The 23,293-nt window shown below is 55.7% G+C and overlaps 1 protein-coding gene across 10 annotated transcripts; it reads left to right on the forward strand.

The window, feature by feature from the left end:
* The first annotated feature begins 3,220 nt into the window (after positions 1–3,220).
* Positions 3,221–23,233, forward strand: ST3GAL4 (ST3 beta-galactoside alpha-2,3-sialyltransferase 4). 10 transcript variants are annotated; one of them, XM_054293012.1, is made up of 12 exons: positions 3,221–3,252; positions 12,665–12,725; positions 19,064–19,136; positions 19,634–19,703; positions 20,263–20,346; positions 20,452–20,549; positions 20,924–20,984; positions 21,226–21,321; positions 21,392–21,581; positions 21,679–21,822; positions 21,919–22,062; positions 22,463–23,233. In XM_054293012.1, exons 3-12 carry the CDS (start codon positions 19,121–19,123, stop codon positions 22,547–22,549), a joined length of 990 nt encoding a protein of 329 aa, XP_054148987.1. In that variant the 5' UTR covers positions 3,221–3,252; positions 12,665–12,725; positions 19,064–19,120; the 3' UTR covers positions 22,550–23,233. The 10 variants fall into 10 exon arrangements, with proteins under 10 accessions (XP_054148987.1, XP_054148982.1, XP_054148985.1 ...); XM_054293011.1 differs by lacking the exon at positions 3,221–3,252 and adding an exon at positions 11,127–12,170; XM_054293009.1 differs by lacking the exon at positions 3,221–3,252 and adding an exon at positions 11,128–12,170 and having other exon boundaries at positions 19,634–19,715.
* Positions 23,234–23,293: the final 60 nt, after the last annotated feature.

The following is a 23,293-nucleotide window of genomic DNA, read 5'->3' on the forward strand; positions in this document are numbered from 1 at the left end:
CCTGGGGCTGGGCCTGCACAGCCAGATGGCATTCCCAGGCTGTGGCTGGAGGAAGGGTGAGCCTGAGGTGATCCAGGACAAAGCCGGCTTGTGCTGGCCATGAATCGCCACATTCTTGTCCCTCTGGAGCAGATGCTGCTGAGGGCATTCCCTTCCTCCTTTCTGAACAGATCCTGCTTGCCTGGCTCCTGCTTTGGCCTCATCACCCTCTTGGGAGCATTTTGGCTGTGCAGTGATGGATGGCACAGCCTCTGCCCGTGCCCTGGTGGGGCAGGACACCAGTCCTGTCCTGCACTGGTTCCCCAAACCCTCCTGTCAGTGTGAGTTCCAAAGGGTGATGGCAGAGCTCGTTACAAATTCACTTCTCAAACTGCCAGCATTTTCCCCCTCTCTTTTCTTCTCCAAATTACTCAGCACTCATCATGCTGAATTAATCCAAGTGGCAGTTTATCCTTTGTAAATTAAATATTAGGGCAGGGTGTAGTCATTCACAGTGACTAACAACCCAGCAAAGCTCCTGGCACTGCTACAGCAGCAAATGTATTCCCATTTTCTGGGGGGCTTTGAACCCTGTTGTCTGCTGAGGCTGTGTGGCCACAGGAAGCTCTTGGCTGGTTTTTGGGGTCCACCCAAGGCAACACAGCTACCTTGTGAATGCTGGTGTCCTGAGATCCCTGTGGCATGGACACAGCTGGTGTCCAGCACTTGATATGGGATCACCATTGCTCCCCAAACCTTGGTGGTGCTTGAGCCACAGTACTGTGACCTCTTGGCACAGAGGTCTGGGCCATCCCTGATCCTGGATTTACTTCTCTGCAAGGGCTTTTATCCTGCTCCCCGTCCTGTTGATGTTGCCCTGGGCCATGGGGCGATGCTGGAGATGGAGACCTGTCACAGACATTTTTTATGAAAAATCTTTTTTTTTAAGATTTTTCTTCCTGAGAAGCTGAGAGGCCTCAGGAACAAAATGTAAACAATGGTTATCTGCTGCTGTGGAATGCAACAGGTGCATCTGTGATTGGTCTCATGTGGTTGTTTCTAATTAATAGCCAATCAAACCTTTGTTATCATTCCTTCTTATTCTATTCTTAGCTAGCCTTCTGATGAAACCCTTTCTTCTATTCTTTTAGTATAGTTTTAATATAATATATATCATAAAATAATAAATCAAAACTCCTGAAACATGGAGTCAGATCCTCATCTCTTCCATCATCCTCAGACCCCTGTGAACACCAAGACCATCACCCCAGAATGAGCCCATCCACCATCACCAGCAGGACCCAGCTGCTGGGGACTGAGAAGATCTTGGGAAGCAAAGCTTTGCAGCCTCTTTTAATATTTGTTCTGTCTTGGGGGCACAGCAGAAATAGACATTTGGGATGCATTATTATTGCTGGAGTTTCATTGAATGCTGTTTATTGTTTTCAGATGCAATAAACCAAGATGTGGAACCCATGAGACCAAAGGGTCAAAAGATCCTTCAAGCAAATCCCTGCCGAGCTGTGGCCCCACTAATTAACCCAGATTGTCTGCAAGCCTGTGGCAATTAAAACCTAATTATGGCAAGTTCTCCTGTCACCACGGGTAAAACTGCCCCACTTGCTAATGGCAAGGAAACCCCAGCTTAAGAAGGATGAGGAATGAGGCAAAGATTATCCTCAAATATGGATGTAGTTCCCTTGGCAAAATCAGATGTGTCAGCTCGACAGATATTTTATCAATTTATATTGGCACCGGACATGTTGTCTCAGGGATTGGCAAAACTCACCCCAGGCAGGAGGGATGAGTTTGAGGCTGCAGAAATAAAAATAAAGTTTTGAGAGGAATAAAAAAAAAACTTCAAAAGTTGACTGCTAATTTTGTGTATTGTGGGGTGGGATGGAAATGGAATCCCATGGGAGAGGAAGGTGGCCTGACATGGGGCATTCCTGTGGTAGGGAGTAATTTATTTTCAGGAAAAAGAAAAATACTTAATATTAGTTGATGATTTAAAGTAAAGCCATCCCCAGAGTGTTTGTGTGTCATCTCATGATGGTTTAGAGCTTAATCTCAGGGGGCTTCCAGCATCATCTCATGGGGGTTCAGTGAGGGAACAGTGCAAACCCCTTTCTCCACGTCAGTCTCTGGGGAAAATGACTCCTCTGATCCCATGGAAAATTGCCTCTGTTTGCGGCCACTCACTCCGTCTGACAGGGCTGTGCCATGCTCCAGTTGGGCAAACTTTGCTGGATTTCTCCAAAACTAAAGCTGCCAGCAACTAGGACCCTGCAAGTCCTTAGAGGCCCAAGGCCACCTTTCATCTGACACCAAGACCCTGGGGAAATGACTTCTATTTCCCACGGAAAAATGCTTCTGTTTGTGGCCACTCGCCTGGACCGACAGGGCAGTGCCAAGCTCTAAATTGCAAACTTTGCTGGATTTCTCCACAACTAAAGCTGCCAGCAACTAGGACCCTGCAAGTCCTTAGAGCCCCAAGGCCACGTTTCATCTGATACCCAGACCCCGGGGAAAGGATTTCTTTTTCCCATGGAAAAATGGCTCAGTTTGCGGCCACTCGCCTGGACCGACAGGGCGGTGCCAGGTTAGAAATGGGCAAACTTTTCTGGATTTCTCCACAACTAAAGCTGCCAGCAACTAGGACCCTGAAAGTCCTTAGAGCCTCAAAGACCACCTTTCAACTGATACCCAGACAGTGGTGAGTGACTTCTTATTCCCACGGAAAATGGGCTCCCTTTGCTGCCACAGGCCCTGCCCGACAGGGCAGTGCCAAGCGTGCAATTGGCAAACTTTGCTGGATTTCTCCAAAACTAAAGCTGCCAGCAACTGGGACCAGCAAAAAGGATGAGTTTCGCCCACCCCCAAAATTTGCTGTGAGCCAACTCTGGGGGGTTTTGGCTCGGGGTTTGCCTTGGGAGGGGCTGCCCCCAGCCCCATGATTTCTGGGGGTCCGAAGGACGCGGGGAAGGCGTTGTTGCTCTCCCGTGCCGGGGACGCGGGACCGCGCGCCTCCAGCCCCCGGGATGCTCTTCCCTCCTTCCCTCCTTCCCTCCTTCCCTCCTTCCTCCTCCTCCTCCTCCCTCCGCCGCCCATCCCGCGCTGTGCGCAAGCGTGTCCGCCCCCCGCCCGCCCCGCGGGCCGGGCCCGCGTCCCGCACCGCCCCCCGCATCCTCCCGGCCCCGCATCCCGCCCCCCGCATCCTCCGGGCTCCGCACCCGCCCCCCGCATCGCCCCGGCCCCCCGCGCCGCCCCATGGTGAGTCCGCACCGGGGATCCCCCCCGGTCCCCCCGGGTCCGGAGCGGGGCTGCGAGCCGGGCGGGGGGTGCTGAGCAGGAGCAGAGGGTGGGAAGCGAAGCCCCGCTGTTTTGGGGGGCTGGAGGGGGCGCCCCGCGCTGGGCAGGGCAGGGGCTTTGCCCGCCCGGCAGCTCCAGGGCGGGGCTGGCATTGGGGGTGCAAACTGGGGGGTATGGGGGGGCTCCCGGTTCACCCCAGCTCGGACCCCCCCGAGCATCCCACGCCTTTGGCATCGGCGTCCTGGCGAGCGCGGCACACGGGAAAGGGAGAAAGTGGCTTTATTTCTACGTTTTGTAGGTTTTTGAGAAATAATTATTATGATTATTTTTCTAATTAGCGCGATTAATCAGCGCCTGAAGTGTGAGTGTGGGCAGCCGGAGGAAAGCCCCCGCTCTGCCAGTGCCCTTCCATCTGCTGTCTCCCCATTCCTGGCTAAACAAACCCCCTCATCTCGCCGGGAAAAGACGGCCCTTGGCATCGCTCCTGCCCGTGGCCACTCCCGGCAGGGAGATCCCACCCCGAGAGCGCCGGGGAGAGGGGCTGGCATCTCCCCATAGCGCGGGGAGAGGGGCTGGCATCTCCCCATAGCGCGGGGTAGGGGCTGGCATCTCCCCATAGCGCGGGGAGAGGGGCTGGCATCTCCCCATAGCGCGGGGTAGGGGCTGGCATCTCCCCATAGCGCGGGGAGAGGGGCTGGCATCTCCCCATAGCGCGGGGTAGGGGCTGGCATCTCCCCATAGCGCGGGGAGAGGGGCTGGCATCTCCCCATAGCACGGGGTAGGGGCTGGCATCTCCCCATAGCGCGGGGTAGGGGCTGGCATCTCCCCATAGCGCGGGGGGCTCCTTGCGATGGTGATCGGGATGCCCGGGAACCGGGGTAGGGAAGGGAAAATCCTCCCGGAGGCCCTGGGAGGGGAGGACGTGCCCCGTGTGCAGCTCAGCGCTCAGGACGGCAGAACAGGATTTATGAAGTCTCTCCCATGCAGAACAGGATTTAGGAAGAGGTCTGAGGGTTTTTCTCGCCATCCCTGAGCATCCCGGCTGGTGGGTGGATGTGCTGCTGTAGCCTGGTGGTCCCAAAGGGGTAGGAGGAGATCCCCCACCCAGGGCTGGTGTGGACAGAGCTGCTGGCAGTGGATCTGGGCATGTTGGTGCAGGATGAACCCCGTCCTGTCCCATCCCACTCCGTGTGCCTGCAGCCCTCTTCTCCCACGGGACAGGATTGCTCCCAGGGAGGGATGAGGATGCTTGCACCCAGACCAGCAGGAAAGGGACCAGCTGGACCTTTCCCCATTGATCTTTTCATGTCACGTCTTTGCAGGGTGAGCCAGTGGTGTTTTATTGTTCTGGGGAGTGGAGAACAAAGGAAAATTTTTTTTCTGGGTGTTTTTTTTTGTGTTCCTCAGCTTGGACACCATCTCTCCTGTTGGATCAGTAGGGTGATGCCTGTGGGTTGATGCTTGCTGCTTGGCAAGTCTGAGCTCTATCTCTTGCTGAGATGAGCTGAATAAAGTCTTGTGGTGGAACTTTTTGGGAAGCTCTGCTGAATTTCCCTGTCTTTTCTGCTGGTCTTTCCCTCTGAATGTTCCTGGAGACAGGTGAGGGATTGCCCAGGCTTTGCCAGCTGTCTCTGCCAAGGGTGTCCCTGGGACAGGCACCCCAGGCAGGGCAGAACCGGGGATCTGTGGTAGAACTGATGGTTTAGGTGTCCCCTTCCTACCCTGGCTCCTAACGATGTGTCCAGTGTTTAATGAGCTCCTTGTGTTGCTGTGAGCTGTAGGATGGGATTGACATGCTCTGCTGGACTCTCCCTAACCCCTGTCCCTCACTGTCTGCATCATTGGAGGGCTGCTTGCTCATCCAGCTTCAGGCAGGGAGTTCACAGCAGCTGCTCCAGCAAGGCAGCAAATTCTGGGAAATAATGCCTCTGCAAATGTGAATATAAAAGGAGGAGCTGTCTGTGGACACTGATTTTAAGGAGATCTGCAAGTAGGGTGTGTTCCACATCTGGGACTGGAGCATCCTCCTGGAGGATCCACCCTGGAGGGAAAACATCCATTTGGAACTCTGGAGCAGCTGTACTCATGTCTGCATCCTGTATTTTTACAGCTTGTGTCATCCCCATTCTTGCAACCAGCATCAGGGGTGGGTGCCAGGCTGCAGGATGTGGGAATGCTGAAACCAGTGCCCTCCCCATGCCTGTGTTCAGGGGTTTTCAGCTGGCAGCAATCCCCAGGTTGAATCCTGCTAATTAATTATTTGGCAATATCTCTAAATCCCGTGTATTCTGTTGCTTATTCTCTTTGATGAAGTGATGGTCCCATTGCTTTAGCTTCGAATATTCCAGAGCTGATGCAGGCTGGCAGTGTGGAATCTGCTTCTCCACAGCTTTCCCCATTGTGATTTTTAAAAAATATTTATTTTATGTTATTTTTTCCCTTACATTTTTTCCTCTGGATGTAGCATGATGGCTGTGTGAGGAGCAGGGATGTGGTCCTGCTCCTGCAGAGGTTGGCATCCTGGATTCACTGGGATCCGTCTGGGATCTCATCCTGCTTTACCCATTCCAGACTGGGACCGCCCCATTCTCTGCCCCCAGTGACACTTGCATGAGTGGTTTTGGTTTTACAGTGAGGAAAGGAAATTATTTGATGTTTTCATGCTGCTCGTTGCAACTTCTGGCTCTCTTTTTTTTTTTTTTGGTATTTCTTAAGTTCCTGTCACTTTGCTTTCACACTTCTCTGTCCTCCAGCTGTAATCCTCGTATTTATTGAGCATTTTCTAGGAAAACCCTGCGTCTTCTTGGGAGGGAAGAGGAAAAAAAACCCAGTACTTGCTAATCTCCTGCTTTTCCAGCTGCTGACCCCTTGCATGTGACTGGGGTTGGGCTGGAAAGCTTCCTTGGAGGAAGCAGAAAGGCGTTTGGCTGTCAGGGAGCGGAAAAACCAAAGGAGCCGCTCTCCATGCTGGTTTTCCTCCGGGCTGGCGGAGGCTGCAGCGGTTTGGGGCTGGCTCGGCTGCGGCCGCTCTCCAGGATGTGCCCGGTCTCTGCTGAGCCCCCGGAGCTGCAGCTGCTGCTCCCGGCCCTGGTGGGGCACAGAGGGGCCCGGGTTGGGCATGGCCTCATCAGGGAGGTGCAGGGAAGCAGGGCAGGGCTGTGGGCAGCGCTGCTCGGGGCTCATGATGGGGCCGAAACAGCGATCGGGGCAGGAGCACAGCGGGGATCTGCCCATCCCGTGGGGATCTGCCCGTCCCACGGGAATCTGCCCGTCCCACAGGGATCTGCCCGTCCCACGGGGATCTGCCCATCCCGTGGGGATCTGCCCGTCCCACAGGGATCTGCCTGTCCCACGGGGATCTGCCCATCCCGTGGGGATCTGCCCGTCCCACAGGGATCTGCCTGTCCCACGGGGATCTGCCCGTCCCACAGGGATCTGCCCATCCCATGGGGATCTGCCCGTCCCACGGGAATCTGCCCGTCCCGCAGGGATCTGCCTGTCCCACAGGGATCTGCCCGTCCCACAGGGATCTGCCCGTCCCGCAGGGATCTGCCCGTCCCACAGGGATCTGCCTGTCCCATGGGGATCTGCCCATCCCGTGGGGATCTGCCTGTCCCACAGGAATCTGCCCGTCCCACAGGGATCTGCCCGTCCCACGGGGATCTGCCCGTCCCACGGGGATCTGCCCGTCCCACAGGGATCTGCCCGTCCCACGGGGATCTGCCCATCCCACCGGGATCTGCCCGTCCCACAGGGATCTGCCCGTCCCACGGGGATCTGCCTGTCCCACGGGGATCTGCCCGTCCCACAGGGATCTGCCCGTCCCACAGGGATCTGCCCGTCCCACGGGGATCTGTCTGTCCCACAGGGATCTGCCCATCCCACGGGGATCTGCCCGTCCCACAGGGATCTGCCCGTCCCATGGGGATCTGCCCGTCCCACGGGGATCTGCCCATCCCACGGGGATCTGCCTGTCCCACAGGGATCTGCCCATCCCATAGGGATCTGCCCGTCCCACAGGGATCTGCCCGTCCCACAGGGATCTGCCTGTCCCATGGGGATCTGCCCGTCCCACGGGGATCTGCCCGTCCCACGGGGATCTGCCCTGCGTGAATTGCTCTGCTGGGATGGCCAGTGAAGGTGGGTTTGACCAACTGCTGCTCTTTGACCCTTGGAACTGGGGACTCCCCACTGCATCAGCTCCTTGTGGAGGACTGCTCTGTCCAAGCCAGGCTGGTGATCTCCATCGGCTCTTCCATGGATCCTGAGGATGCTGGGATGCTGCTGGACCATCAGGGATGCAGCCTCTGCTGGCAAGGGATGCTCAGAGGTGGGATGCAGTGGTCCCAAGGAATGGATGGTGCAGTGCTGACTGGTCAGTCTTCACTCCTGACACCACACCAGAAGTTAGATCCACAAATCCACGGAAGGATTTCTGCACCGTTTTGGAGTTTTGGTTTCTTTTTATTGCAAGTCAGAACAACCTTAAATCACCAAACCACGTCCGGATATGACCACGCAGGAAGCTGGTTTCCTTTCCCCTGTTCTTTGTAGGTTTAAAAACACATATCTGCGCTGAAGTTTGGTTCTTCTCTTTAATCCTGGGTCTGTGAAGGAGGCTTTAACCTGAGCTCACGCCATTGGAATTCCCTGCTGCGCCAGGGAGAGGCTCCTTGCCTCCAATCGCTTCCAGATGCCATTCCCGTTCCGGCTCTTCCCCTTGCAAAATGTCTCCCCCAGCCCGCCGAAGCTTTCCCGGCTGGATTTGACATCCCCATATCCGGCCAGGCTGAGTAAGCTGAGCCTTCATTTTTTAAGCAGAGCCCGGTGCCAGTGGCGGGAGGTTGGAACTCACCCGCGGTGTTGCACAAGCCGGAGCCCCGGGGTGGATCCTCCGCCGGGGTTTGAGCTGCTTGCGACATCGGGTGGTTTTTAAATTTCTTTTAAAACGGAGGTAAATGAGCTGGGATGGAGTTTGGGGTTAGGGATCCCTTGCTGCACCCTCTGCCCTCATTGCCAACGGGGCAGAGCTTCCCTCAGCCCCAAAATGGCAGGAAACTGAGGCAGGAGAGTGCTGAGCAAGAGCTGAGGGGTCTGAAACTCTGCTCTGGGGCTTTGCTGATGCTGCGTGCACCCAGCCAGCCCAGCATTCCCACCCTGGGTCATAAACCACCCCTGGATGGGGATTGAGCCCCCAGCCCAGCAGCTCTGTGGCTGTTGGGCTCACCTGACCCCCCTGGCCTGTGGTCTGTGGGTGAGATTTTGTGGATGAGAATGGATCAGACCTGTCTGTGTTGGGAATGGAGGAAAGCACTGAAGCACTGAGGGGAAAAATGAGGTGGAAAGTGAGAAGTGAGGGAGAAAAATGCAGAGAGGGGGATGCAAGTGAGCTTTGACGGAACAGGCCTAGGGTGTGGGAAGTGGGATGGTGTCAGAAATGAAGGGCAGTGAGGGACTTTAGGGGTTAAATGTGGTGCTGCCTTTGAACGAGGCATCAGGAGCGATGCCAAGGGCTGGGAATTCCTCGGCCCCGTCCCTGTGCGATCACCAATGCTGCTTCCAAACCAAAAAATAGACGGGGAAAAAAAGAAAAAGAATCACAAAGAAATGTCTGTTCGGGCATATTCGGGCTCAACAGGTTTTGCTCCCGGGCGGGGTCTGGTATTTGGGGTGGGGAACCAAGAGCCCGGCTGTCAGAGCAGGCTCTTTATGCAACAAAAAGATGTGATTTGTCCTCAGAAATCTCACCCCGGGCTCCTTTCCACTGCCTTTTTTCTCGTGGGATGATGGCAGCCCTCGAGGGCTTGGGTGGTGCAGGCAGTGTGGGAAGGGATGGGCAGCTCCTGGTGAAGGGCTGGGGGAGCTGGGGGGGATTTTCAGTTAAAATATGGATGAACACACGGTTTTGGAGCCCTGACACCTCAGCACTTGCCCCGGGACCAGATCCCACTGCCAAAGCCCTGCATCCCCCACACATTCGGCTTCTTCAGCATCCTGGTGGTCCATTGGCATCTGCCCTGGAGCTGGGGCTTCCCCGGCCCCTTTGCTGCCTAATTAACAACGTTGCTGCATAATCCCCCCTGCATTTACAAGTTAAATCGACAGATTATCTGTATTATGCAAACGCAGCTTTAAATCTTAATTATTTATTTGCATGGGGTGTCTGAAAATCGGCAGCACTGAGCGTGGGGATGCTGTTCTCTTGGAAGTGCAGACTGGTGCTAGGAAATGAACCCAAAGTAGGCTTTTTTTGGTGTGGTGGGTGATGCTCAACACCCCAGCCTGGGAATGTGTCTATTTTTTCCTTTAATTTTTTTTGGGGTGGGGGGTGGTTGTTGTGGGAGGCTCATCCTTAAATAGCAGTGGTTTATTTTTAGGTCGGTCGCTGCTTTGGATAATCCGGCTTGGCTGGGCAGCTTTGCTTTTCTTCCCATTCTCAGGGATTTGATAGAAATACGTTTATTAAATTATGTTATTTTTAATGAAATATTTTAATAAATTTAATAAATTATTAATAGAATTAAAGAAACACAGGGTTGAAGGATGAGGGTTCTGCTGGTTGTTGCCGTTCTGTGCTGTCCTGGACAGGGAGCATCCCCTGGGATGACCATTAGTGAAACCTCTTCCCAAAGTGTAATTCCCACACTGGAATTACAATTTAGGCTCGGCCAAAGGATGGTTGGGAAGCGCCTGGATTATCTCCCATTAAATACTTGCTGGATGAATAAGCTGCTGGTCCCGGGGCCACAGCGACTGTGGTGACGTGAGGGATGTGCCGGGCTTGGAAACACCTTGCTCCTGCCAGCTGGAGACGTTTTCTCTGGAGGAGGATGAGCTCACCTGGATTTTATTCCCCTCCCAGCCTGGCTTTTGCTCTCTCCCCCCTCGGGAGGTAATTTTAACCGAGGGAGGCTGGCGCCGGCGATGGAGCACCGAGGGACGGACGGCTGCCTCCCTGCAGGTCTGGAGGGAGACTCTTCTCCATCTCCCCCTCCCCTCTTTTAACAGCCCTGGGGAGATCTGGTTTTCGATGGGGAGGAGGATGACAGGAGGAATTTGGAGGCTCATCCCTGCCCTGTGTGTCCCCTCCTGCCTCCGGAATATCCGTTCCTGCCAGGATGCTCCTGCACTGGGGCTGAGCCCCTCAAAGGGCCAGTTCTGCCTGGCTTTAGTCTTTAGCACTGGAAGGGATGTGCCCACTGGAAGGGATGTGCCCACTGGATTTTTCTTTTCTATCGCTCAAAGCCATGAACATCTCGGTGGGAGATGTTGGGGAGTGGGCAGAAAGTGCCTTTTTGCCCTCAAATTTGGAAATTATTATTTAAATGATTAAACTGATAGGCAGGAGAGGAAAACTGAGGCCAGCAAAACAGCTGGAGAAGGAAAGGAGCAAAATCCAGCTTGTTTAGGGCTTCTTGAAGGGTCTGGGATTTGCAATGTTCATTTCCTGCTGGGATCAGCTGCTGGATGGGTTGAGCTGCCTGTGGCTCCTGACCTGGAACCGTGATGGGACTTTTCTGGACCTTGGGCTGGGAATGACCATGAGCATGGGCTCATGGCAGGGAAACCACTCGAGTGGCTGGAACACAACCCTGGGAAGAGCGGCAGCAATCCAGCTCCTGGCTCCTCCAGTCGAGCTGGAAAGACCAGCTCAGGGCAAGACCTCGGATCCACAGGATCCTGCCTGGCTGATCCTTTACAGTGTCACAGTCTGCCGCTCACCCAGGGCTGCAGGATCCCCCTGGAACCCCCAGGCAGCTCTGAACATCCTCATTTCCACGGGCTGGGGCTGGTGCTGTGCCATGAAGTGCTTTAGCAGGAGCTCCCCAGGGAGAGTTTAACCTTGTGAATGCATCCTATAATTCACAGCTCTGGATGAAAAGGTTGTGTCAGAGGCAGCAATGTTGGATGCTCTGGTGGATTCAGGGCTTCTGGGAAGACCCTGGTGCCAAAGGTGAATTTTGTGGCCTCAAGTGCATTTGGTTTGGCTGCTGATTGCCCTGAGCCCTCAGGATTAATTGCCCCCCAAGGCAAACAGTGATGGAAGGAGGAAGAAGAGGTTCTTTGGGTGGAGAGGGAAGGTGACACTGGGATGGAGCCATCCCTGTCATCCCGGGGCATGTGCAGAAAGCCTGATCCCTGACAAGAAGAATCCATGAGAAACTTTCTCAGGCTCCTGGATGGTTTCCATCCCCACCCCTCGGACAAGGATGTAGCCCTCTTTGTTAAATTAATGGGATATTAAGAGAGGAGCGTGCTGTGGGGAAGGCTGGCACCTCTCTCAGCTCTGCTTTTTCTAGCTGGTGGAGATGGGGACAGGTGAGGAAACCTCTGGCCCTTCAGAGCTTTCCCTTGGAAGCACCTTCCCTGCCAGGGCTTGATGAGCAGCTGACAGAGAGAAGCGTTTGTTCCTCACCTGCATCACCGTTTCTGGCACTGAAATGAGCTGACATTCCCTCTCGTGTGTGTTTTTTTTGGGAGAGCCATGGCTCCCACCACATCCTGTCCATCCCAGGGGCACAGGCAGAGGAGCAGAGCTGCTGTCCTGGGGTAGCTGGGATAACACTGGGCTCGCTCCACTGGCTGCCTCATTTATCCCTGCCTTGGGATGCAGATCAGGGAAGGAGGATTTCTCTGAGAGGCAGCAGCGTTTCTGTGAGTGGTGTGGTTTCTCGGCAGAGCTTTTCCTCCCCCAAACCATAAGGATATGACAGTGCTGGGCTAGGATGTGCAGCTTGAAAAGTTTTGAGGGAAAGGATGCCAGAGATGCGGGAGTAAGGAGCGTTCTCTACCCGGGAGGGCAGGAAAGCTGCATTCCCCTTTCCCTGGAAAAGGGCACCGCTCCATCTCCATCTCGTGGGGTCCTCCTAAAAGTCCGAGTGAGTCACGGAGGGGGATTTCGGTGTGAGAGGCCGAGGGATGTTGAGGTCTGCGCTGCGATCGGCCACACCTCCTGCCTAAAGGGCGGCGGGAGCGCGGCCCTGGGGTGCGCTGCCGGCCGGGGTGGGTGGGAGCTGAGAGGTACGACGCTTTCCGGAGGTGTGAGGCTTTTCGGGGTGGGAGATGGGAGTTGGGAGGCTTTCCGGAGGTGTGAGGCTTTTCGGAGGTGGCAAGCTTTTCGGGGTGGGAGGCTTTTCAGGGTGGGAGGCTTTTTGGAGGTGTGAGGTTTTCCGGAGGTCGAGGCTTTCCGGAGGTCGAGGCTTTCCGGAGCGCTCCCGCTCGCTGCGCCCGGTGCCGCCTCGCCCGGTTCCCGCTGCCCTGCCCGGGGCTGCTCCGCCCGGCGCTCGGGCCGCCCTGCCCGGGGATGCGCAGCGATCCGTGCATCCTCCGGAGCGCCGCAGCCCTGAGGATGCTCTCCCTTCTCCTCTCCTAGGGGAACAGAGGACGGCAGCGTCGATCCCGCCGAGCTCCCGCCTGGACCGAGAGGACGGGCCGTAAGTAGCCGTGACTCGCTGCCAGCTAATCCCCGCCCTGCTGGGACTGGTTGCTGCCTCTCCCGCCGCTGGGGATGCAGAAAAAGGTTTCCCTGCCATGGGAATCCTCCTCCCTGCGTGGGTTAACGGAGCGCTGAGGTGATGCTGGGGGTGCAAAGTGATGGACAGGGTTATCTGCTGGGAATCTCCCTCTGTGCGTGAGAGAAAAGAGCAGAGAAGAACCCAGGGGATTTGGGGCTGGCCAAATCAGGCTGTGGGCTTGCTCTCGGGGTTCTGCTCCTCTCTGGTGCAAAACAGGAAACAGAGGAGAAACCACAGGGCCACGGTTGCACAGGAGCTTTGCAAGGGGGATGATAAAGGCAGGCAGCATCTGAGCCCCAAAAGGGAACCCCAGAGTCAAAAGCCAATGGGAGCAGGAGCTCCCTGCAGGGTAACTCAGCCCTGGACCTTGATATCCCGTAATTTCCCACCTCTTTTCCCAAAAGAGCTGGGGCATTGCTTGAGTTTGGGCTGGGGATGGGCTGGAGCATCTCCATGGTTTAGTTTTTACCTCCCAGAACTGTAAGGGAGTGGTGCTCCCAGTGAGTGTTCTGCCTGCTGCTCCCAGGAGAGCAGGGAGAGGCTGCCAGCGCCTGCCTGCACCCCCAGCTCACTGCCTCCCCTTTCTGCTGCTTTTTGGGGGGATTTAGCCCAAAACACGGGCTCAAAGCTGTGTTGCCAAAGCCGCTTTTGCTGTTGCTGCTGCTGCATCCCTGGGTGATGCCTGAGGATGGAGATACCGGAGAGTAAACACGGCACTGAGGTGAGCGTGGCAGCAAAGGGGGGCTGGACAGGAGAAGGGTGTGCCTGGATCGATGTCAGGGCATCAGGGATGAAATCCCACAGGATTATCACTGCCCTCATCTCCTCAGCAGGGGCTTGGCACCCCATGGGTGGCTGTGCTCTCTTTAGCAGCTCAGCCATAACCTCCAGGGTGTAGCAAGCTGCATACAGCAAGAAAAGGTCTTTATTTTAATGTTTAAATAGCAAAAGAGTCATTAAACCTATATAATAAAAATAATAATATGTAATCTCTAACATTATAGCTCAACTGTAGCCCTGTAGGTCTGTGATGGCCCAAGGTTACCCCAGAGCAGTGAGATAAACAGGTATACCCACATAGCTGGTGGTTTGAGGGTGTAGGAAGGGATTTGTGTCCCATCCCTTTGTTTTTTCTGCTGCAAGGATTGGAAAAAACATAAGGGGAGAGGAGAGGATGGACCCAGGTCTGGTCTGAGTTGCTCTGGAGCACATTAAAACCAGCAGTGCCATGAGAAGGCAGGAGCAGCTTGGATTTATCCTGAGGACCCGCCACTGTGAAAATACTTGTTGTACCTGAACTTATTTGCTGTTGCCACCTTGAAAATTGCAGCCTGGTCATGAGTAAATGTTTTGTTAAGACTCACATGCCAAGGAGGGCTTGTTTCCCCTATCGTAAATCTTTGGCTGGGTTATTGTGTGCCTGGGATACCACGGTAAAGGGAACAGCGCTGCCTCTCCGACTAAGAGGCAATTAAGATTCCTTTAAAGATTCCTTTAAAGTGACTCGCAGGGCTCTTAAAATAGGATAAATGTGGGTATCAGTGCACAGGCCAGGCTGGCTCCACACCCTCTGTGGGTTGTGCCCAGTGTCCAGTGGAGCTGATTTTCCAGTACTGTGCCCTCACAACCCTCTTCATTCCCCCAGCCACAGCACTGCAGCTCTGGCTCTTGACATTGCTCTGCTCTGTGGTTTTTGGCATCTCAGCATCCCTGGTGCCCCTTGGCACCCCTCTTTCCCAACCATGCAACATCCCAGGATCCCAGAACCCTCCTTGGCACCCCTCTTTCCCTGCCATGCAACATCTCTTGGAGAGGGCTCAGATCTGATCCCTGCTGCCTTGCAGTGGTGGTTGTTGCAACCCCACAGAGATTTTCTCCCCAGCTTGGAAAAAACCTCCCCGAGCGCCAGGAGCTCGCAGCGGCCGGGGGGAGGAAGGTTTGGGATGCCAGGCTGGGGATTTGGGTGTCTTTGATGCCGTGCCAAGCGCAGGCAGTGCCTTTCCCTGGGTGCTCTCCCTGCAGGATGGCCCCCGGCTGCCTCCCAGGTTGCGCTCAGGCTGCGGCAGGCGCGGGCTGTGCCGGGGCAGGGCCGGCGTGGGGCGATCCCGGCCCTACCGCACGCAGAACACCTGGGCTTGGGACATCCCGGGGCCTAAACTGCTTCTGTGGGGGTCTCTGCTGCCCTCCAGGGAGCACGGGGGCCGCCCTGCTGGTTCCTGAAAGCTCTGAGTGCCTGGAGAGCTCGGGAGGGATGGTGTGGCTGGGCTGAAGGGGTCTGTCTGTCTGTCTGTCTGCCCTTGGTTCCCACTGCTGAGAGTGAATCCATAGGGACTGCATCCCTTCCTCGGGTGCTATCCAACTCTCCTCCAGTTAAAAATAAAGACCTTTTTTTGGGATAAACTGCTGGAGATGCCTATTTTTCTCACCCAGGGAAGCTGGACCGGCAGTGGGTGGCTCCATGACCCGTGGGCATGTGGGATGGGACGGTGGGAGCACAGGAGAGGTGTCCTTGCCTCGTGTCGAGCCTTTCCCAATCCACAGGTTACCATGGGAACATGAAAGTGCCAAACCTGCTGGTCCATGATGCTTTGCCAGGGTGGCCTGGGATCACTATCCATCCACGCTGGGATGGTGTGGGGGAATTTATAACGACTCCCACCTCCATGCTTGTTCCATGCCTTTAAATTCCTTTCTTTGCTTTTTTTTTTTGGCTGGGAGCAACTTAGTAGGTCCTTGGTTCCACTCTGTGGATTGACATGACTTAAGTCTGGAAATGCTGGAGCCATTGAGGCCATGGGGGGAGATTGGAATGGGTTGATGGAGATATAGGGATGAACCTCTCTGAGTTTCCACCTGGCAGGAGGGTCGGGGTCTGTGTGGGTGTTGCTGGCATCTCCCAGGGGACATGGTGAAACTGGGAGGCAAAATGCTGCTCCAGGTCAGAGGCAGACAGGGAAACTCCATGAGGCTTGGCCATGAGCTGCCTCTGCAGCATCCTGGGATGGGGCTTTCCCAGAACATGGGGTGGGGAAGGGAGTGGGAGATGGGGAATGGGCCATGGGGCTTTTGGATCCTTTGTGCAGCAATAATTGCAGCCTGCGGTGTTGTGGGGGTGCATCCTCCAACATCAAAGAAGGGTTTTCCAGTCACTTCTTCCAGGTGTGGGGAGCTGAATCCAGCTGGGACTTTCTCCCCCAGCTTCAGGGCTCGGTGGGGCAGGCAATGCCCTGGAACAACCCTGGGGGAGCGAGGGTTCATCCCAGTGAGTGCTTGAATCTCTCCTGCCAGACAGGGATGCTGCAGTGTGGGATCCAGGCAGGATGTTTGGTGAGGGGTCTGTGCTGGGGGGGTCTGAGGGAGGCTGTGATGGGACAGGGATGATGTGGGGGCACTGAGGATGCTGTGATGGGACAGGGATTCTCAGCGAGGCGCAAAGGATGCTCTGGGGGCTTTGAGGATCCTGTGTTGGGATGAGGATGCCAGTGGGAGGGGACTCTGAGGACATTGTGGGACACCAGGGATGCTGCATTAATAGGGTTATTGCAGGACTGGGGATGCTGTGGGAGGGCTCTGAGGATGCTGTGAGACCAAGGTGCCATGGGGTGCTCTGAGGGTGCTGTGATGGGACAGGGATGTTGCAGGCTCTGAGGGTGCTGTGATGGGACAGGGATACTCAGGGAGCCACTGGGGATGCTGTGATGGGACAGGGACACTTAGGGGATACTGGGGATACTGTGATGGGACAGGAATGTTGCAGGGGGCTCTGAGGATACTGTGATGGGACAGGGATACTCAGAGGGTGTTGTGAGGGTGCTGTGATGGGACAGGGATACTCAGAGGTGTTCTGAGGGTGCTGTGATGGGACAGGAATGCTGCAGGGGGCTCTGAGGGTGCTGTGATGGGACAGGGATGCTGCAGGGGGCTCTGAGGGTGCTGTGATGGGACAGGGATGCTGCAGGGGGCTCTGAGGGTGCTGTGATGGGACAGGGATGCTGCAGGGGGCTCTGAGGGTGCTGTGATGGGACAGGGATGCTGCAGGCTCTGAGGATGCTACAAGACTGAAGATGCTGTGGGGACCAGCAGGACCCTTTGGCATTGCTCACTCCAGCAACCCTACAAGGAGGACACAGGACCTGGCTCAGGGTGTTCAGACCTTGCTGCTTTCAGCAGCTGCTCTGGTTTGGGCTGTGGATCTGGGAGGGCTGTGGGGAGCTTGATCTCATTCCAGAGGCACCAGGGGTGCGGGGGCAGCCGGGTGTGCTCTGTTTTGCTCCGCATTCCCTGATCGCTTCACTAAACAAGGTTCCTTCTCCTCAGGGATTAAATGCCATGTTTGCCTTAGATAAATTTTGCATCAGGCCCAGCTTGTGCATACAAGCCTGGGAAAAGATCATAAAGCTTTCAAGAAACATTATTTAAAAAAAGCTGGTATGTAAAGTCAAACATTGCGGGCAGAGCAGATTTTCCCAGTGCTTTCACTGGTGGAAGGGGTGAAGTGTGCTTGGTTGGGTGTTTTGGCACCCAAGGATGAAGCTGGGGGGTGAATTTGGTGCTAAAATCAGGTCCTGATGCCCAGCAATTTCCCAGCCCTGTGCAAACAGGGGTACTCAGCCCCCTACCCCAGGAGCAAACCCAGCCTCCAGCTGAGGCAATGGATTTCCCCTTAGGGCTTTTGTGGCCAGTTTTACTAAGAACAAAACTCCCCAGGAAGCAGAAGCTGCTTGTACCTTCCCCTAATTTTATTTTTTCCAAGAAATTGTAATATGTAAAGGGGTGAGACCCCCCTGTGCCTTCTCCCTGTATTGCTCCCAACTGTGAAGACCCAGCTGTAGGTTTCATCTTCCCAAGCACGAGGGGCTTGTTGAGCTGGAAATTCGGATGCAGGATGAGAGCCAGTTGGGATGGGGGGGTTGCTTCCCCTTTCTGGAGCCCCCAGATAATGATGGGGCACAATTATCCATGTTTTATGAAGTGCTTCAGAGGGAGGTGCTTTCCTAGGGGACCTCCTCACCTGCCCCATCCCTCTGCTGTCAAATGGACACAATTTTCTTTTTCTAATGTCCTGTCCCGTTTCTTTTAGTGTGGTTTAATTGTCCTTAATTGCCTTTTAATTGCCCTTCCTGCCCTTTTTAATTAATTGCTCTCCTGCCCTTTTAACTTCAGAAGGCCATGACAGGGAAGGGAAGAGCCTGGCTCTTGTGGGACCATCCTTGGTCCCATTTCTCCTCATTCTTGGTACATTTTTGCTCCCAAACCCGGTGTTCTTGGCTGGCTGAGGCCGTGGCCCTGCCGGGTGTTTGGCAGGTGTCAGGTTTGTTAGTGGCACTTCCCTGGGCAGGAAGGGGATGAGATGGGTGCCCTCCCTTGGCAGTGACTAATCCTGGAGGATCTGATGGGCAGGCTCTGATTGAGAGGCTGTTTGCATCGCCCAGCCCCGGTGCACTTTTCCCTTGGCTGGCATTTGCACACCGGGACGTGGCTGGTCAGAGGCAGGAGCAGCTCAGGTACCAGGGGCACAGCCAAGCCCAGCTCTGAGCCTGGCTTAGAGCAGGATTCACCTGGGAGCAAAGCTGCCCTGTAGCCCAAAGCTTCTCCCTCACGGTAAGTTCATTTTCCGTCCTTGCCGTGTCCTGGTGGGATGGGATGGGCCCATCCTGGGATGGCTCCAACCACGGCTCTTTGCTCCTTGTTCCAGGAGCGAGAGATTTCAGAGGAGCACAACAGTGTCCCTGCTTCCCTGGGCAGTGTTTGTGTGGGCACTAAGCTCCAGCACCTCCTGTCCCCAGGCCGGGATGGGTGAATCCAAGGCGTCGGAGGTTCCCCAAGTATGTGATGCTCTTTGGTTTGATGCTGCTCGGCTGCTCCTGTCCTTTCTGACTGGCTTTGTGGTGGCACGTTGGACTTTGGATCTGCTGGTGCCAGGTGGATGCTTAAGCTGGGTTTAAAGTCTCCCCCATGGGATTTTGTGGTTGAAACCCCACTGGGGGCTTGTTTTCCCTCTCTAATTATCTTTTTTTTTTCCTTTGGCCTCTAACCTGTAGGGCTGAAGCTCCTTGGGAAGTGCCGCTTGCTTGGCTTTGATAAGCTCTCTAAACCAACCTTTTTGCAGTAAACAAATGTGAATTTAAATAAATAAATCCTTGGGGAACCCTTGCACCTGCTTGTCTGCAGATGCAGATGGGCAAGCAGGGGGTGATGCCTCTTGGGTGGGGTTTCAGGGTCAGCTCTGATGGGTTTTCCCTGTTTTCCTGCTGCAGGTGACCAGCCACAATGAGAGCTGCGGCCCCTGCCTGATCCCTTTCCTGCTGATAAAAATGATCAACAAGTCTCGTGAGTCCCCCAGGGATCCCCTCTGTCCAAGCAGGGATGGGGAGCCTGGGGAATTTGCATTTGGAATTCTGGGGGTTGGATGCTGCTTTGCTGTGGTTCCAGTTGAGTGATGGAGTGTTGGGGTATCACAGGTGGCAGTGGGGAGGGTGGGTTTGGGCACCTTGATCTCTGGGCTTGGGCATCTGGAACCCTTTGGACTTTGTTGTACAGAAATGGGGTGGAGGCACACGGAAAAAGGGATATTTGCCTAATCTTTTATGAAAAGCAGGCAGGAGGAAGCAGGAACGTCACAGTGGTTTTTTAAACCTGAGATAAAACCACCTGACTCATCTTAGAGCCGCTCCTCTCTGGGCCGTGGTGCCAGCCAAACCTGCTCCCTGAGGAGAGGGCTCTGCCATCCTGGCTCTAGCTGGGGATGCTGTGGGACCCCACAAGCAACCATCTAAACCCCATGGCTGACATTGGTTTATCTCTCCCCCTCCCCTCTGGCCTTGCAGGAGGGAAGATACTCGGGGTGCTGGCGCTGTTTCTGGTGATGGTTTGGTACTCGATCTACCGGGAAGACAGGTACACACAGCTGTGAGTGCTCCTTACTCAAGTTTAAATGATCTCCTGCCCTTTCCTTCACTCCTGGGAGGCAGTTCCTTCCTGCCCATCCCTCACAGGGAAGCCAGAGCGTGGCACATTCCCTGGATCTGAGGGGACTGGGGAGGTGGCAGCATCCTTGGCTGCTGCTGGAGAATGGGGGACACAAACGAGGCTCCCCCTCGGTGGGTGGTGATGGTTGGGCTCTGGGGGGTTTTTTGCAAATGCTGCTTTTCCTGGTGCTTTTCTGAGCCCAGGAGGATGGGAAAGCCCTGCTCTCTTCCCAGTGCCAGCGATGCTGAGAGAGATGGGGAAAGTGGAGTGTGAGGTTCATGAGCAGAGCAAGAGAGACCTCTTCTGATGCAAGGCTGCAAGCCCAGCAGATAAATGCCCAGGCAGTGCCGGCCTTAAATCCATCTGGAAATCTCTCACAGCTTGAATCCCACAGCGGGGATGCCTGGGGGTGCTGGAGCCCCTTTCGCTAGGAGGGGGCTGCAGAGGAACAGGCATAGTTTGATTTAATTAACCTCTTCCTTTACAGCTTTTATTTCCCTGTACAAGAAAACAACAAGACAACGTGTCCCCTTGGGGAGGTGGAAAAGAAAGCGGCGCAGCTCATCGGGAAGTGAGTTTGGGGCTGGGAGCAGGGAGTGGGGGGGATGCAGAGCCAGGACCCCCCTCCCTGTGCCATCCCTGATCCCAGTGTCACCGACCCTTTGCTCCTTGGCAGCTACACGAGGGACCACCCACTGTTCTTGCAGCTGAAGGACTACTTCTGGGTGAAGACGCCGTCGCTCTACGAGCTGCCCTACGGCACCAAGGGAAGTGGTAAGCCTGACAGTGCTCTGTGGGATCTCTCTGTCTGTCCTGCTGCTGCTTGCTGCTCCTGGGGTTTCAACTTCCTTTTTCCTAAAGACATCTGCAGGTTGATTTTGCTGGGGACTAGTCCCAAGCTATTTTCTTGGTTTTTAAAGTCTGCAGTGAGTATCTCCTCACACATGGTGCCTCTAAAAAAGTTTAGAGCGGGCCAGGTTTTACTAAACCCCAGAGACAGATTATCTGTTTGCAATTGGGATTAACAGTAGGATTAAATTTGGCAGGGATGGGGCAGCACTCAGAGTGTTGTGCCAGGCAGGAGCTGCCTTCCTCACCTTCCTCACCTTCCTCACCTTCCTCACCCTGTCCTTGCCCTTGCTTTGCAGAAGACGTCCTGCTGCGCCTGCTGTCCATCACCCACTACTCCCTGCCCGAGAGCATCCAGAGGTAACACTGGGGTGGGTTTAGGGGCTTTTCTCTTTTTCTTCATCATTGCTCTCTTGGGGGTGGTTGCAATTTGTCTGCTGTGGGCCGAGGATTTGGCAAAATGAACCTCTGCAACTAAGAGGTGGTGGATGGAGCCATTGGAAGGTGTGGAGACTGGACAACACCAGGTTTAACTCCCCTGGTGGTTAAAATCAGCCCAGTTTTGGAGCAGGCCTGGTTGAGCCAGGGTTTTGTCTCGCAGCCTCAAGTGCAGGAGGTGTGCCGTGGTGGGCAACGGCCACCGGCTCCGCAACAGCTCCATGGGGGACACCATCAACACCTACGACGTGGTGATCAGGTACAGCCCCGGCCCCCGCTCCCTGCCCAGTGCCACCGCAGCTGGGGCTGACACCTGTGATGTCCCAAAGGCTGAACAACGCCCCAGTGCATGGTTATGAGCAGGACGTGGGCTCCAAGACCACCATGCGCCTCTTCTACCCCGAGTCAGCCCACTTCGACCCCCGGACCGAGAACAACCCCGACACGCTGCTGGTGCTCGTGCCCTTCAAGCCCATGGACTTCCAGTGGATGGAGGCCATCCTTAACGACAAGAAGAGGGTGAGTGTGGTGGGGAACCAGGTCCAACCCCTCCCTGGCTGCTCCAGACTCCAGCTGTCATGCCACCCCACCCTTGGGGACATCTGGGCTCTTGCAGGTTCGCAAAGGGTTTTGGAAACAGCCCCCGCTGATCTGGGACGCCAACCCGGAGCAAGTGCGCGTCCTCAATCCCTACTACATGGAAGTAACTGCTGCTAAACTGCTCAACCTCCCCATGAAGCAACCACGGAAGGTCAAACAGGTAAGGGGTGGGGATGGCCAGTCACCCTGCACACCCTGAGGGGGGTCAGCCTGTCCCTGTGCAGCTCCCTGAAGGCTGTGGCTCTCTGTCCCTCAGAAGCCCACCACAGGGCTGCTGGCCATCACCTTGGCACTGCACTTCTGTGACCTGGTGCACATCGTGGGCTTTGGCTACCCCGATTCGGCCAACAAGAAGCAAACCATCCACTACTACGAGCAGATCACACTCAAGTCCATGGCCGTAAGTGTTTGCCCCACAGTTTTGTCCCTGTTCCCTTCATTTTTCCCCCAGGAGGGGGGATGGCAGCCCAGGAGAGCAGTGCCAGGATGCTGAATGGCATGGGAGGCTCTTCCCTCTCACTCCTCTCCCATGACGAAGGTTGAAGTCCACCTTTGGCTGGTCATCATCCAACTTCTCTTGGTAGCCAAATGTCCTTGGAGGCATGGAGAGTTGGATCCATCACAGTTTATGTGTGAGGAGAACCATGGACAGGGGGATTGGGTGGGGAGGGTTCCGTCCCTGCTTTTGGGAGGCTGAAGTCCCTGCTGGTGGGGTGGGCAAGGTGGAGGGTGGGAAGGGAGGACTGGAAGGAAAATGTGTGGCCCAGACCCTGGTGTCACCCCTGCTCCCTGTCCTGCAGGCGTCGGAGCACAATGTGTCACACGAGGCCGTGGCCATCAAGAGGATGCTGGAGCTGGGACTCGTCAGGAACCTCACCTACTTCTGAGGGTGGCGGGGCAGCGCAGGTACACCGTCCCCAGGACAAGGAGACACCGTCCCCTGCAGCGAGGGGACACTGCGCTGGCACGGCCGGAGTGACCGAGGGCAGAGCATCGTTGTCACCGCTGCCACCACGGCCTGGGACTCCTGGAGCAGGGCCGGGGCTGGGCCCGTGCTGGACCGCGGGTGCCCGGGGTGCTGGGGCGGCTCTCGGGGTGCAGGGAGCCCGGCGGGGCCATGGCCCTGAGCCTTTTCTACTGACGCACTGAAGCTACCGAGGACTCGAGGGGGTTTTTGGGGTAGGGGGGTCCTCCCTCCCAGCGGGCCTGAGGGGGTGAGCCAGGGCAGGAGCCCTTGCCCTGGACATTCTCTTTCCCTTAATTCCCTCATACACTGACGAGGGCCCTGCTGAGGGGCTGATTTTGGGGTCCTGGCCCCTCCCCGCCCAGGGAATGGGAGCCTTTGGAGGTTCATGTTGCCTCCTCCCTGCCCTGGGCCTCCCCCCAAATATTTAATTCCCTCCCTTTTTTTTTAATTTCCTTTTTTACTTGGCGGCCCTGTCCTGTGCCTTAGCGCTGGCGTAGGGACTTGTCCCCACAGCCCCCCTGGGTGGGGGCACCCTGGGCTGCTTGGCTTCGGGGTCTGCCAGGGCCCTTTGGTGGTGCAGATTAATTTAATTAATTTAAATGCTTATTTATGGTGGAGCCCTCCCCCAGGGCCTGCATGCCACTGGTGTCAGGGACAAGGGCCC

Source organism: Melozone crissalis, unplaced genomic scaffold, assembly GCF_028551555.1.
Source record: "Melozone crissalis strain CALT ecotype California unplaced genomic scaffold, PUWL_Pcris_2 ptg000120l_1, whole genome shotgun sequence".
NCBI classification, from domain to species: Eukaryota; Metazoa; Chordata; class Aves; order Passeriformes; family Passerellidae; genus Melozone; species Melozone crissalis.